Source organism: Rhopalosiphum padi, chromosome 4, assembly GCF_020882245.1.
Source record: "Rhopalosiphum padi isolate XX-2018 chromosome 4, ASM2088224v1, whole genome shotgun sequence".
NCBI lineage: Eukaryota > Metazoa > Arthropoda > Insecta > Hemiptera > Aphididae > Rhopalosiphum > Rhopalosiphum padi.
Genome location: NC_083600.1, coordinates 3,292,218 through 3,309,522, shown reverse-complemented (window position 1 = coordinate 3,309,522; position 17,305 = coordinate 3,292,218). Strand labels below are relative to the sequence as shown.

Sequence of the window (17,305 nt, the reverse complement as noted above, 5' to 3'; positions counted from 1 at the left end):
TATAAATAAAATTACTGAAAACAATTATATTTTCAACTAGTTTTTTGCGTATGTACAATAAATTCACCACTACAGGGTGTCGTACACCAAGAAAAGGCGAATGTAAAAATAAAAATTCGGTGATGTGGATCGGGCAAGATGTGATCTTCAGTGTATTCTAGGATTAATATTTTCTGGTAATAAATAATTTTACATCTATAAAATAATTTTTATCTCAATCATTTTTTTTTACAGGAAAAGAGATAATTTATATGAAATTGAACAAAATAGTGCAGATTCCATCAACTCTACAATCGGAACCAGTACTGCCAATAATGGCAATAATACACGATATTTAAAAAGGTATTTATCCTATGCAATTTATATAAAATAAAATCGTGAACAAAATATTATATGATAATAAAACAATATAGGTACTCTAAATAACACGTGTGTTATATAAAATATAGTATATACACTGCTAAATAATATATACATTATATTATATAATATTCTTAATATATTAGAAAATAATAACTGTATAATTATTTAAGTCTATACACCAACTGTTTTATAGCTTTATAGCCGTGCACTGTGTATAATATCATAATAGACATAATAACTAATAAGTAATAAAAAATGTATGATTTATATACCATAATTACCATCGTTACATGAAAAACTGCTACGTTGCTATATTAACCAACGTCTGACACAGTGAAAATAAATATTTTACTAGGTTAGGACTATATGGAATGTTTTTCAATTAGCTGTATAATATTGCTATTTTTTTTTTTCGATTTGCAATTTTATTTTTCTGGCGAGACTTAGACAGAAATCAATATAAGTAAATTACATGTCAAAAATTTGGTTATGAAGTTAAGATCTATTATTTTCACTCTTTAAACTGAACAGACTTTAGCCCACAAAAATTTTGCGTATTGTATTTAATGCACTATACAAATCAATATTCCAGTATGGTTTATTAGTTTGGGGGTGGCTGTACTGATAATGCAATTAGGCCTCTCGTGATACAACAGAATCTTGCCATAAGCATATGTTTAAATAAAAAGGAATTATATGGTTCGACCACTACTAATTATAAAGCTTTTAAAGCTCTACCGGCCAGATATCTATACAAGCAGTTCTCTATTATGTTTCAAATTGATAAATTTCGTATCCAAAAATATAACAGAAGGGAAAATATAGGTCATATGTGCAAGTAAACTACATTAATAAGAATCTTATCGATACTAACCAAACAATAACCAAGTTAAATACCTACATATTATATAAATTAAATCCCGTTTTCTATATGGGTTATCAGATTATGTTTTAGGCTCAATTACTTAGTTTTGTTTTCAAATTTTAAATTTTTAACAAATAACCGTTCGAACAAATAATTATCAGTCGTCAACATGACTATTTTAAGACATTACCGTCAAATAAGTCACAAATGTACGTGTCTAATATATGGTCATAATACAGACTCAGATGGTGGGTAAGTGTGTGACCTATTCGGCTCAAACGATGATCTAAAAAACTAAAAAAACGCTAGATCAATAGATTTCAAAGGCTCCTGGCCAAGCGAATTAACAATAGTTATACACAGAACCTTTTTATATAATGCTACGTAATAAATACTGCTTTATCTCGACATTCTCAAATACTATAGTTGAATTCTCACAACTGGTGCAACAATCACTACGACAACAAAAATAACTTTTGTATCCTAAAATAAATTTATTTAATATTTCTATGGCCATTGAAAAGCAAGATACTTTTTTTTCAATTAGAACTATATGAGTTGAAAAAATCCATTTTTATCTTCAAAAGAGATTGATTATGTGTCGTTTTGAAAAACATCACAAGTCAAAAAATATCTATTGCTGAGATTCCGAAAGATTTTGAACTATAGTAGGGTCTCGATAATCCGAACGAGATTGGAGAAAGAGGTTTTCCAGATTACCGATTTGTTCGGATTATCTATGACTTTGCTTACATGGGGCCGTTTTCATGTACTTTTTTCGAAAAAAAATGAAATCACTATAAACTAACAGTCAGTATAAAGTATGACACGCGACTAATAATCGTTACCAACGTAGGGAATCCGACGACGCACATATGTGATATGCAGTCGTAATTATCGTTATGATTATTATTTTATTGGTCTATATATAAGTACAATAAAGGAACGGTGGCGATGTATACTCGAAGCCGTTCGGATTACCGCATCTTTCGGATTAGCCTATGTTCGGATTATCGAGACCCTACTGTATTTACATATATGAATAATATACATTTTCCAACTATAAAGGCTTATAGAATTTAAGGCAAGAAATCTTAGAATATCTATTACGTGTTTCAATTAGAGAAATAAAAGTCGATTATGCTGAATTATCATCTACAACAAAAATCTTCAATTGTCACATTAATAAATAAATGCCACATATCATATAAATAAACAAATATAATAATATTTTGAACATTTTAAATTGTATTAATCTTTTTATTTTTCTTAATTTTCTCTCTGTACATTAGATTATAAAGTTCTAACAATTTGCCCAAAAGTAACTTTGAGTTGCCCATCCCTGATATACACAATAAATCAATATAGGAAAAATGTGGTTATACCTATTCATAAATATTAAATAAATTGTGAAATAAAAACTAAAAATATTGAAAACAAAATAATGTTTATTATATGTGTGGCTATAGTTAAACAAAAATTACAGTATATAGTATAGAAATACTTTATCAAATAAAATCTTGTTATAAGTTTATCTAGAAACTTATTACATCGTCTTATTTATTAAAGAATATTTTTTCACATTAAAATTTCTTAGTTATACTAGTGCATGATATATTAATGTATTGTAATGTACTAAAAAAACATATATGTGAATGTATTATTTCAAAATAATTGTATTGCATTTATATAAGTTATAAAGTACAGCATGCAATTGAAGTCATAGGTTCTTATTTTTCATCTTCTAAAAAATAAAAAAATAAAAAATAGATTAAATTAAATTTTGGGTTGAATACAATCTACTTAAATGATTTTGTATGTATGAATGTATTATATAAAAGGCATTCTATTATCTATGTATAAGATTTATGTATTGTAACCTGTTTGGTAATTATTAATTTTTTTAATAATCAACGAAAGTACACAATTTAGTTTTATACTTGTGGTTTATCAATTTGGAATATCATTAAAATGGTATTTATTAAAGATTGAAATTTTTATGTACGCTAGATAGTTTTATTTTATATTTTATTCTAATAATATATTTTTTAATTAAAGCTATCTATTTGCACTATAAATATTATTTCGTTATTTATCATACATGTGCAATAAAAAAAAAAAAATACACAATTTAATTAAATTATATAAAATGTAACTTAATTAATACGAAAGTTTTATCACTTTAATCATAAAAACTGGCGCAGATATATTTTCCACTAGGTACTTTTATTAATAATTCAACATCTAGATAATCCTGAATATTAGAAGTAATTATATAAATATTTCACATTTAATTGAAAATGTATCTACTTGTTGACTGATATTTCGGTCCTAACCTACTTGTATAGGTATAGGCATCTTTCGAAAAAATTGTTGTAAATAAACTTTTCATCACAGCAATCCAAATGATATAAAATATTATTCTCAATATATGCCCATTTATAAAAAATTTATGATATTCATCAATATTTCAGTATAATTGTAATATTTTAACTATTTTCTTGAAAAAATAAAAAAATTAACGTACTGATGATAAGGTCTAATCATCATGATTATTTTTTCCACTCAAACTACTTAACATATGATTCTAAAAATCTGGGAGTTTTTAAATCTGTATGATAAACATGTAACAATGTATACATGTAACAACCATAAACAATGTGTTAATGTGTTATCACTTCACTTCACTGTTCACCACGGATATAGATATACTAGTATCTCTTGTATAATAGAGCGCTCTTCACTCTATTATACAAAACTTAAATATCGATATCCACCGGGGGCGTGATTCAATATCTGACATTGAAAATGTGCTGCGCGCGATCAATCGAAAACCTTCGTCGTGGCTATGTCGCTCAGTCTGCAGCGTAAATCGGTCTTTTTTGAAAACCTTCATCCCCGAGCCCTATTTCGGTCTTTACGGTCGTTTTTCACCAACGTTTTTCTGTCGTTGATGGCTTCGCAGTACTCGTCGCGCGACGTGTGTGATCTACGACCGATACAAGTGTAAAACTGACGTTCGACAGATAATTGCTTTGGGAACCCTCGCGATGCATTTTGCCGTTGGATTTATTTAAATTACGCTTAAATCGTTTTTATAGTTACTCGATCAGAGAACAAATTATACATGTATCGGAACGCATAGGCGTGCGCAGATTTTTTATGGACTAGTGTTCATATTTATTATCGGCCTTCTGATGTCTGATCAAACATTTCATAACCCGCTTTTCTTACATAGCGTAATATAATTTTAAGTATATTATTTTAAATACTTTATACTAAACAGGTACCTACTAGTAGGTAAATTAAAATAAAGTATAATTATCTAACAAATATAATGTTAAGACATTTAGTTGCATAACATTTTGATAATTTTTTAAAAGTTTCAGTTTAGTAAATAAATCTTCCTCTGAAACCTTGGAACATTTTAACAACATTTTTGTAGTATTTTGAGTTATATTCATATTTAACATGTATGTATGGCAAATAAATCATAATGAATTATTCAATTTTTTTTAAATTCGCTTTAAAAAATTATCTAAAGTGAAATGAATTTAATTGTTTAGATAGATTGAGGCATATGACTCGTCGGCCCATGAAAAAATCATAGGGCGTGCCTGGGCATGCTCGGCTCGCCCTTTGCGCATGCATATGTTTGTACGGTATACTATTATTACGACGTGTGTACGTTTATGTGTGTCGTGCAGTAACGAATAGTATTGATATCTTAAATGTTTAAATTGTGTGCGCATACACGTAGTACGTGAAATTAATAAAAATTATTATTGTAGACGAAATTTGTTAAAAACACACGAAATGAGATTTTATGGGTTTTGTTATTTGTGAACTATACGATTTATTTGTGTAAAACTGTAAAACGATGTTTAACGCGGAATTCTTGGTGGCTTCGAAACGGCTTAATTGCTCGAGATTCGGTTTATGTTAACAACTCAAACTGTAGTCGATAGATGTTAGGCATATGATCCCTTGATACGTAATGCAGGCAAGTTCGGCAGGCCCCGCCGCCCATTTTTTTTTCGGTTTTTTCACGAAATATTTTTTATTTCAAAATTATTTTCGTGCACATAGTTTATATTTCTGTAAATTAATAGAATAACTTACAATTTGCTTTTAATAATATTCGAGTGTCACGATTTATATTATAATATTGTATATTCAATAAATATACTCTTTCACCTATGCGCTCACATTGTCCGTGATTTGATGCAGTTTGTAAGCAAAAATAATAAATACATAAATACAAATAGCTATATAATACCTATATATTTATAAAAAATTGTCGTATACATTGCAATAATTATAATGAAAATAGAATAAATACCATATGAAAAACTTACATATAACAAAACTACTGCAGATAATATTCACTGCCTCAGACGTCTTCTTCTGCTATTGTTTTGTAGTTACTTGGATCCATTAAACATTCCCTGGTAGATTCAAATCCAAAAGCTACACAAAATGAATTTGGATCTGAAGTGACACTTTCTAAAAATTAAAAATAATAGTTTATTTTTTATTTTTTGAATTAACTACAAGTCTGATTTACAAAATTAAGTGTATACATAAGCATAGAATAGATTTTATATTGCATGTCAGATATTATATTTATTATAATCAATTAAGTAGTTACTAAAAAATTCATGTTGATCAGCGTAAAATTTGTGTATATATATAAAAAGAAGTGCTGCATCTGAAATAAAATAGAATTAAGTTCAATTTCGTTCAAGTGCTTTTGTATTTATTGTTACTTTATAATTAACTAACGATAAAATCTATAGTAACTTTATTGAAATAATGATAATCGATTGTACATTTTTAACATAGGTATATTTTATTGCAGTAGCAGTCATTGACAATTAAATCTCAACTTAATAGCAATAAAGATGATTTTAAATTTAATATTTGCATTTATTTCACGACCATGAATTAAATAATTTATTTTAAACTATGAAAGTTAATAATCATATTAATATTTAATAATTGACATAAACCTTTAAACTTTAAATAAAACACTTTGTCTAAATACTTTATTATAATAATTAGTTTTTTCGTATTTGAAAGGTGAATCATTCTTACAATCTAGTGTATAATAAAGAAACTAAACGTTTTTTTAAAAAGATTTGCTTAGAGTAGCCTGCTCAATAGGTAAATGTGTAAATATGTACCAACTAAATTGTTGCATAGTGTACACTCAAGAATTTTGTCTTTATGAAATGATGAAATTTTTTCGTTGAATACAGTATAAATGGTGATAACAGAGACCACTAAACAGTAATAAACCACTTCTTCTGTTGATTCAGATAAGTACAAAGTTATTATTATTACCTTATTTATTTTATGAATTAATTAACGCCAATCTGCTTTTATAACAGTCGTCGTCTTTTCACCTTAAATACTAAATTACGAAAATTTGATGGAGTATCAGTAAAGTTCCAAAGAACACGACTTAACTTAAAATTTGTTTTTACCACAATTATTAATCAAGTAAATAATAAAAAACTAAGATATTGTTTTTAGAATTAAAAGATTTTACGTGTAGAACTTTTCATTCTGAGAATAAAAATTATTGATTTAGTTGGAACTTTTTGATACTAATTAAAATAATTTGTTTTATTCACTGATACCATTTTGTAAATGTAAATTATGTTAGATACTTACGTCACATAATATTACAAAAATTGTGCCTATGCAATATACCCGGTACCATATTTAGGGGGCCAGAGTTGGCCATTGCCCCTTCTGGTGGAACTTGGGGGCGATAAATTTTCATGGAATTTTTTTTTATTATTAAGCCAACATAGTTATAACTTTAAAATTATGTAAAATGTTTTTTTTTCCTTATGTATTTGTGATTTAATGGAGATTTCCCCAAAGTTTATTTTATAATATTCTTTCAAATATATTTTTATGCTAACAATAATAATTCCTCGGATAACTGATAACGACATGAATGCAGCCCGCAGTTAGCGTTGTTGTAAATTATAAATTATAATAAATTATAATTATTTAGCAATTTAATAAAGTCAAAATTGAATGATATACGTATAAAACAGACAGATACGTGATAATGCGGTAGGTATATGAAAACAGCATAATACTTATAATTTACAGTATTATGTCAATAATACTATATTGTTTATTGTCTATCACGCCAACAAAATAAAAATAGGCGGTAAAACTAAAAATGCCTACTTGCCGGAATGATATTTTATTATGGCACAATAATAATTTGTATTATTAAATATTGTATCAGTGGTTTCACCGTATTACAACAGTACCTTTTCATTCTATGATATTACACCCAAGACCGTTTAGAACTATTTCATTCTTAATTATTGTTTAGAATGAGAAGGTTGTCATAAAACATATGTATGAATTATTATATAGTATTGAACTATAAATGTTAGTTGTAAATTTTATTGAATATTTTTTGTTTTGGTTTCTATGTTCTCTGGCCTTTTAGATTTTTCAAAAATTAGGCCTCTTGTAGTATTAAGTTCCCCATCTCTGATATCCGGTAATTAATCTATAAATAACCGTGATTTTCACTAAAAACAATCTACTATTGGCTCTAGTATCATAATATTAACAAATTGTAAATTATATGATTAATATGTGTTTATATTAAGTACCTATTACTTTACTTATGTTTTTTCTATAATATATTCTATCATTAATAATAACGATTTCAATGCATAACTATAAATAACAATATCAATAAGTACTTACCAGTTGTGGGGATATAATTTTTTTCAGCTTTTTGAACTATAATAACATTAATTAATTTTCCTTCAATTATGACTGCTAATAGAAAAGCCGTTATAATATATTAACAGTAAAAATGTATATTATGATAATATGTAAAAGTAAATTATGTGGCAACAGAGGGAGACCATATTAAGTTATTGTGGTATCTATGTCACAATTTTTTTTAATTCTGAACGAAGTGAGGAATGTATAGATTTTACAATGATGTATGTTTTTTTAAATTATTTTTTGTATCTGTCATCAAGATTTGGAGTAGAAATAATGCTTTGATTTTTGACTTCAGTCCCTCTTTGAAAAGAAAAATTAATCTAGTTGGTACTTTGAGGGATCAAAAGTAAAAAATGTCTAGTAGTTTTTAAAAGCGTTAGGAAAAATCCTAAAAAAGTGACAGAAAACGGGAATTTTTATGCATAATAGGTTTTTGACAAAATGGATTTTTTTATATTTTGCTGTAACTCAAAAACGAATCATTGTAAATACTTGAAATTTTCACCAAATGTTTATGTTAGCGTTATATATTTACGATTAAACTTTCAAAATATTGAGTAATTTTTTAAACTATTTATAGGCAATTGACATTTTTGATTTTTCTAAAATTGTTTTTCTTGAAATGCCGATAAAAAAAATTTGGCTATCCAAAAAATCTTTAAAATTTAATACAAGGTTTATTATAAGTTGAATTTATCGTAGTAAAAAAAAGTCAAAAATCATTAGTCACAATTTTTGTTTATAAGCATTAAAAGTTTAAATGTTTACAAAATATGTCAAAATCGCGAAAATTTGTAAGGAATTTTGAAGTTGAAAATTCTTAAAATTTTTGTAATTTATATCTAAGGTTAAAAAACCCAACACAAGTTACACTTAAATATAAGTTATGATAAAATATATTCTAATAATTATCCTAGATTGAAAAATCATCTCCGTTCAAAATCGTTTTTCGTATACAATGATACCTGCATTGCATTCAAATTTAACACATCCATTATAGTGATCTACTCTCTATCTCTACTATACAGTAGAGCGACTTGTTCACCTTTTTTTTTTAATTTGTATTTCCTGGTTTCCTTATAAATCCAGTACCTAAAAATACTTTGAGGTTTTTATGATATTTTTTTTGTTTTATGGTTTGGCAGCTTAAACCGATAATTCTTGCTTTTATATTATTTGCTAAATTAATAAAAAAATCCAAGTAGTGGTAGTCTGCGCAATAAAAGTTTAAATATTTACCAACTAAATGGTTGCATACCGTACACTTAACATTTTGTTTTTTGTGAATTGATAAAATGTACTCATTAAATGTAATATAACTATAATTAGATGTGGCAGAAACCATTAAACAGTCTAGATTCGACAGTAGAAATAGGGCTTCCTCGATTGTTAGCCAGTAATACCATTATCATAAATAATCTTGCTGGTATAAGAAACTTTTGCCCGTAGATTACTATTGTATTATATAAATCCTCACGTAACCTTTCTATCAGTAATCGTAATTATCACTAAAAACCTATTGGTGGCTCCATTATCATATTAAAAAAAATTTAGATTATATGATTATCTTACGATTAAAGCGTAATATTTCATAATATATTCTATTATTCCATTTGTACAGTGTATATAATAAAATATTTCAATAGGGATATAAATATGAATAACCATCAATGATTACTTACTCAATAAGCTGGCATTTCCCTCCCAATTAAAAATAGTTGTATCAGTTTTAATCTCTGAAATTATCAAATAAGCATTTAAAAGTATGCACTTATGCATCAAAAAATTAAAATTATGTAGCTAAATATGAAAAAAATAAAAATTACATTTGTTCATTTAAAATCCAAACCAACAATACCTCCAATTTATTACAACATAGGTATACATCTGTAGATATGCCAAAAATTCCCGTCAAGTCCAAGTACCCTTTGGTATCTTTCAAAACTGTAGAGGTCTTAGATCAAAGCTAAATATTTTTAAATGTAATGTCACCGTGTTTAACTATGTCTTCATCTGTCTCTCTGAGACGTGGTTATGTGAGAGTATTGGTGACAATGGACATGGCCTTATTAACTATATTATTTATAGATGTGACAAAAATCTATCTACTAGTCTCTAGAGAGGTGGTGGTACTCTGATTGCCGTTCGTAAAGATATAGCCTCTTTCCTTATATCACCCCACTCCCAACAAATTTCGAGCAATTATTCGTGAAATTATCTACTCAGAAAATCAGCTTGTATTATCTCCTCTGTATATATTCCTCCTAATAGCCCCTCTACCATATACGAATCACACGTCATATCATCCGTTCAAACTATAGCCTTAGCTAACACTAACTGTACATTCGTTTTTTGTGGGGATTATAACATATCAGCTATATCATGGTCCAATGATGAAGGATTAACGTACTCCTCTGCACTAAATCACTGTCTTCCCGAATCATTCTCATACCTAAACCCTTTCCAATTAAATAACGTGCCTAATGATCAACGTAAACGATCTTGTCTTTTCTAACAATAACAGCATATATATATATATATTGAAAAATCCTCCTCTAATGCGTGCCTGATATTTTTCTTCCAATTATAGCCGATATTTCTTCTATCGATAAGTCCCATACCTACTTTAATTTCCGGAAAACCTCGTACTCAGAAATACTTAAGTTTCTTAGCACCTTTAATTGGCCTGAAACCATAAACCATATTGACGTTGACTTGGCCACCAATGCACTATACGAGTATACGATGCCCTTCACTTTTCTATCCTTCACTTTGTTCCTAAGAATAGATATGTAAAGTATAAATTCCTACTTTGGTTCTAAATAGCCAAACTCCATTGTCTTCACCAAACAAAAATCACACGCACTCTTTAGGTCCTCTAATAAGTCACTTGACTATGCTTGCTTCTCTAACCTCTGTGCTCAATTTAAATTTGAATCCAAACATTGCTATAAAGCATTCCTTACACGCATTTAAAATACCTTCAAGAACAAACCGCAATCTTTCTGGGACTTTGTTTGCAACAATAAATCTAACAATGATACTTCAGAAAACGTATACCTCGATGAATGCCTTAGTTCAAATTCTCTTTCCATTTCAAATCTATTCACATCCTATTTTAATTCTGTTTTTACTACCCCTTCTCCTGTTAATCCTGATAAATTTCTTTTTCTTTACTACGATTTTTCCAGTATCTGTAATTTCAGTTTACCTGACGGCGCAACCAGGATTTATTCAAGGGGGGGGGGTCCAGGAAAATTTTTTATTTATTATACATATATTGTTTTTCTGTTCTCTTCCTGAGTATATACTATATACATTATAAATACATTTCATTGCTTGATAAATACAATTATATTATTTAATACACATATTATTTACATTTTTAAATTTATATTTACAACGAAAGTATTTCAATTAATTATTATTATCATGCCAATTTAATTATGGTAAAGTCATTATTTATTATTATTATCTATAGTGTAAAATCTAAGCGCCGGTTTTCTTCAGATATTATATTTATATTTATAAGCATCGACTATCTGGTTCTGTATCTTCCAACTTATGTACTGCGCGTTTTTTTTACAATTTTCCCGCAATACAACATGAGTATTATCTCCCGAAACTTGAGTTGCATTTAAATAAAATCGAAGTAAAGCACGAAAATTGCCATCATTTTCACTTGGTTCAGTTAATTTTAATGGACCACAATCCTGGTGGCCTCTTAAGGTAATTCCCTGACGACCACAGAGTATAACTGATTGAATTGAGTGTGAAGCACAAGTATCCACTATACACACAACATTTATGGAAAAAAATTATAATTATTTTTTTTTTTTATAATGTACGTATATTGTAGTAGCAAATATCGCAGACTGTACAGACTATACATCACTACACTCAACACCGCCCGTTTTATCGCTGATATTTATATATTATTGGTCAGTCGGTAAAACTCATAGAAAAACCACGGATTAAGATATATGACATACGTATCACGTATATGATGTACATATATTTTATCTTACACTGTGGTTGCAACTATATACGTATATTATGATATAATAGGTTATTGACAATCGTTGATTTTATCTATAGGTACATCAGATTCTTTGTGTTATTAACAATATAGGTACCAACTCTAATAATAATTATAATCAATACATTTTGATGAAAACTTCTGGGTAACTTTAAAAATATAAAATAAAAATAAATACTATGGCATGAGCCAATGGGGGGGGGGGTCCGGACCCGGGGTCCACCCCCCTGGGTTCGCCACTGCCTGACGTCGATGCTGGTCTTGAAAAATAAAAAAATGTGAAAACCACTGGACTAGGGGCGTAACACGATTGCGGACTTTTTACCTTTTAATATTTGAGAAAAAAATAACAGGATTGCGCACCTTAAATATATTTTCTTTGAGCAAACACAAATATTTAAATAATTTTAAATAAATGGTTATAGTTTAAGAAACACACCTATAGTATAGTTTACGTATACACAATTGTTACGGTCAGTGGATACTATTATATGGTGTCTAATAATATTTTATTACTATAATAACCGATAATAACTGATAAGTGTTAGTGGCTGTGCTTTTCCAACGTACGAGTATTCACATCCAATAATATTTATTGTACCAGATTTTATTTTATTGATAATTAACTAATACTGTACGTCAAAGAGATCTATAGTGTTATAGTCGTCGCCCGTCGGTCACATTCTCACGTTTCATCATCTATTCACCAAGTTATACATATTTTATTGGATATTCAAAGTGAAACTTATTTAAAAATATATAGTATAAAACTACAAAATATTAATAAGCCTCGTAAAGAGCAAGAAGAGAATATTGCGTTTATAATTAACACTTGGGAAAAATATAAAAATAATGAAATATCTTTAAATGATTATTTGCTGATATTAGGACCACGTTTTTGTGCTAAAAAGTTATAAGAACTTGATTTTTATTATATATATAATATATGTATATTTTTTTTTCTGACGCATAATAATAAGTTACTGTGATGTATATACATATACTTTTTTTTTTACTATACGAATTATATTATTAATTATTATTATTGTCATCGTTATGAGTACTTCTTAATTCTTTATTTTTATAAATAAATATTGGCATATAATTCCTTTTTTTGACGCGTAATTACTGTGATATATTATAAGATTTTTTTTTACTATACGTATTAAGTTATTATTAATGTTGGTAAATTTATTTAAATATTTGTGTTTGCTCAAAGAAAAAATATTTAAGGTGTGCAATCGTTGTTTTTTCTCAAATATTAAAAGGTAAAAAGTCCGTAATCGTGTTATGTTTTTTTCAGGTAGAAAGGTAAAAAGTCCGCAATCGTGTTGCACCGCTGGACTAGATGGTCTACTTGATACTTTCCTATACACCTTAGGTCTGTTCTCTGTGGACCACTATGGCTGATATTTAGACGATATTTGGATGTTGGTATTTTCCCGTCGATCTGGAAAATTAGTTCAAATCCGATTTTCAAATCCGGTGAAAAATCTAACGTTAGAATTTACAGGCCTATTTCCATACTTAATCATGTAGCGAAACTATTTGAATCACTAATTCTACTTAATATATAGCCATCTCTTAACGCAATCCTAATCGATGAGTAATATGGATTTAGATCCGGGCGTTCAGCTACTATGAATCTAACTATTTTTAATAACTTTGTATTAGAGGCATTCGACAATAAATCTCAGGTTGACGTTATCTTTACTGATTTTACCAAAGCATTTGATCGAGTTGACCACAAATTCTTTTCAGAGTTTCTATATAAATTAGGGTTTGGTGAACCTCTTCTCTCTTAGTTCAAATCATATCTGTCTGGTAGGTTTAAATTTGTAAAATTCTATGGATAAAAGTCTGAGGTCCTTCCTGCCACTTTGGTGGTACTCCCTTTCTTTTTGCATTATTCATCAATGGCATAAAAAAAATCAACCCCAATTGTAATTTCCTCGCCATTGCTGATGACCTTAATGTTTTCAGTCAAATTAAATCTATTGATGACTGTTAGGCACTTCAGGTAGAATTCGATAACCTGGTTACATGGATCACCACGATAGGCCACCACATAAATGTCAACAAATGTCAGTCAATGTTCTTCTCTCACAGCAGTAATCTTATCGTTCACAACTATACGATCAATGAAATTGTGTTGGAATCGGTCACTATTAAATGGGATTTAGGGATCCTTCTCACCAACAATCTAAATTACCATCCTCATATCCAAGCAATTAGTTGTAAAGCCTATAAGATATTAGGATTTATAAGACGTATTTCATCCGAATTTAAACTGTCCTCCTCGCTAAAAATTCTCTACTGCTCGTTATTTCATCCATTATAAGAGTACGCTTCCGTGTTATGGGATCTCTACACTGCATCTGACTCCTTAATTATGGAGTATGTTCAGAGATGCTTCCAATACTTTGCAGGCAGTGTTCTCAAAATCTCTCACCTGGTACACGACTACACTTCTGTTTTACATGCACTATGTTTAGATACCTTAGCTGATAGGAAAGCTAATATAAATATAACATTCCTCCAGAGAAATATTTATGGCAATTATGATGCCGTTTCTCCTATTCTGTGTTCAATTTCGAGTTCCCCGACATTCCATTCGCTTCACTGCTCCATTTGCGTCCCTTTACGTACTTCCAATTATAGTCGCAATGCTCCATCGAACGTCTAATGTGTTTGGCAAATGTGTCCACTGTCCATCCCCTTTTTGTAGGATAGTTCTGGCTAACCCAAAGCACCAAAACTGTTAATCTAAATTATATTATGTGTATTATTTTGTAAACAATTATATATTAACTATATTGTAATAATAATAATATTAAGTATGTTTCTTTTGTAAATCTACATTTGTAAAATTGCCCTTTCGGGTATTAATTAATAATAAATAAATAAATGATTATATTATATTAAAGCGTAATATTTCATAATATATTCTATTATTCCATTTTTATAGTGTATATAATAAAAGATTTCAAAAGGTATATAAATATGAATAACAATAAATTAATACTTACCTTTCGGTTCACCATTATTTTTTGTAGAAGTATTGGACACTAAAAATCATTAAATACGCATTTAAAAGTATGCACTTATGCATCAAAAAATTAAAAATATGTGGCTAAATATGAAAAAAATAAAAATTACACTCTTATATTATTATACTAAAATAATTAATTTTTTCTCTAAATATATTAAATACCTTTATTATTAATACTATTATTCTTAATTAAGGACATCAAGGTAATAAATTAGTTAAATATGGCTTAAAAAAAATATATGTACCTTTAATCTTTATGTATACAAAAACGATATTTCACATAATACAGATCTTAATCTACCTCCTCACCATTAAGATTTAAATTAGTCGCTATCGTCCTTATGGTAAATTTACAATTTAATATAATTATTTACATTGATTCATGAAAAATATTTTCTGAGGTGATTAATGTTCGATTAACTATCAAAACATGCACTAAAAACTTAAAATATGCTCTTATAATCAAAAATATGTCCTATAAACCCGAAAATGTAATTTTTTATAAAAAATTATTCAGTAAAAACTGAGTATTTGATCACAAACTTTCTGAAATGTATTGTGTACTTTCTAACCATACGATAAAATTAAACAGGAAAAATATGCAAGAGTCTTGCTTTAGTTATAAATTGTATATACTCGTAATATATGAATAAAAACCACTAAAGGTCACCACTTACTAAACACGAAAATTATAAAAGTAATATAACAAAAGTATAAAACTATACTTATGAAACTGGAATTTGGTAAGTAGGTAGCTTATAAATTGAAGATATCAGCTAAGAAATGATTTAAGAATTTTATTTCAAACCTGAATTAAGATTAGTTTGGGCTAGATTAATAGTTATATCCCCCCTGATAGGGTTCTCCGAGCACCGTGCAAAATGTGACGCATTGACAGACATGGCAAGCTCACTTGGACTAATTATCATCAATTAAGACATCGCCCCTACTTTTGAGTGTGGCGGTGAGGCCTCGCAAATTGACGTGACTTTTGCGTCTCCTAGTATATTTAAACAAATAAGCGAATGGCAGGGTATGGGCATCTCTCCCAATAACATTGTAGCTGATGGTCCAATCTAAGTCCAAGTGGGATGCTGTGGCGAAATTCGTAACGACGGGGCGCACGAGAAAGGAAGCAGATGAAAGAACTATGTAGGCCGAAAATAAAGCAAATACTTAGTTAAGTGTAATATATTTGCCCTAAGGGCACGTTCTGGACATAGAGCTCCATTATTATTATACTATTAACGTTAGAATATTGTGAGAGACAGTGAGTGGAAGATTTTCCCACCGCTGCTCAGTTGTTTTATATTGTTTTTTTTAGTAAATAATAGTCAACAGGGGCAAGTATTTGTACATATTGAATTCGGATTACGACATAACACGGACGTCGAGAATATACTGAAAAGTGTTTAGTCGTAGCCCATGAGTACCTATTGCTTATCGTCGGTACCGATAACCAATGTACCACCTAACCGTGGTGAATGAAGATAAAGAAATATGAGTACTATACTAATAATAGAATGATTGTGATTGTTATTATTGTACCTAAAAATGTTTGAAGTAAAATCCATATTTCGTTAGCGATTATTTGTTAAGATATTGCTGTATATTATTATTAAATCATTCCAACAGGCAATGCACTTTTTGGCTCTCCTTTAAATTTTCCCAGGCTCCCTTTCCCCTACTGTATGGCTCTATTTATATATTATGTAATAAATAATTAAACATTATATTATGCGTAGCTTTTAGTATAAATCTTTTTTATATATAATATAATTAACTAAATATGAATATTCTGTTGTGTACTTATTTAATTATCATATAAAAATTAAATAAAAATAATTAAATTATTTATAAGACAAGCTATGTAAGTAAAATATCAAAAAAATAGCAGATCATGGATTTTCAACTTGGATTCCAAATAAATTATTAGTGAGTCTTTAAATGCAAACTTAGTTTTAGATTATAATAAATTGGTCAACCTTAGAAGTTAAAAACATACCCATCTCAATTTTCATTAAACTATATTCAACCATCTTCTCTGTAAAAGATTAGCCTTTAATTAACAACAAATATTTATATTATATGTAAAAGTATATAATGTTTATGTGGCATCGGGGAGAATTGAGTCATTTTAGTCACGAACAACGTTTGTGGAACGAGTTACAATTCACCCAAAAATGAAATGCAACCGCACGTGTCATTA

The 17,305-nt window shown here is 28.6% G+C and overlaps 2 protein-coding genes across 2 annotated transcripts in view; both read right to left on the bottom strand.

Annotated features, from left to right (window-relative positions):
* Positions 1-17,305, bottom strand: part of LOC132928672 (odorant receptor 67a-like) — a 115,425-nt gene that overhangs the window by 9,421 nt on the left and 88,699 nt on the right. The gene's annotated exons all lie outside the window — the stretch shown is intronic.
* LOC132929481 (uncharacterized) overlaps positions 2,657-17,305 on the bottom strand; it is a 204,876-nt gene continuing 190,227 nt past the window's right edge. The window contains exons 3-9 of the mRNA XM_060994860.1: positions 17,102-17,140; positions 15,074-15,112; positions 9,688-9,741; positions 7,979-8,014; positions 5,880-5,939; positions 5,587-5,734; positions 2,657-2,972 (exon numbers count right to left, since the gene is read on the bottom strand). Coding sequence (XP_060850843.1) covers positions 5,622-5,734; positions 5,880-5,939; positions 7,979-8,014; positions 9,688-9,741; positions 15,074-15,112; positions 17,102-17,135 — 336 coding nt within the window. The 5' untranslated portion in view covers positions 17,136-17,140 and the 3' untranslated portion in view covers positions 2,657-2,972; positions 5,587-5,621. The remainder of the gene's footprint in view (positions 2,973-5,586; positions 5,735-5,879; positions 5,940-7,978; positions 8,015-9,687; positions 9,742-15,073; positions 15,113-17,101; positions 17,141-17,305) is intronic.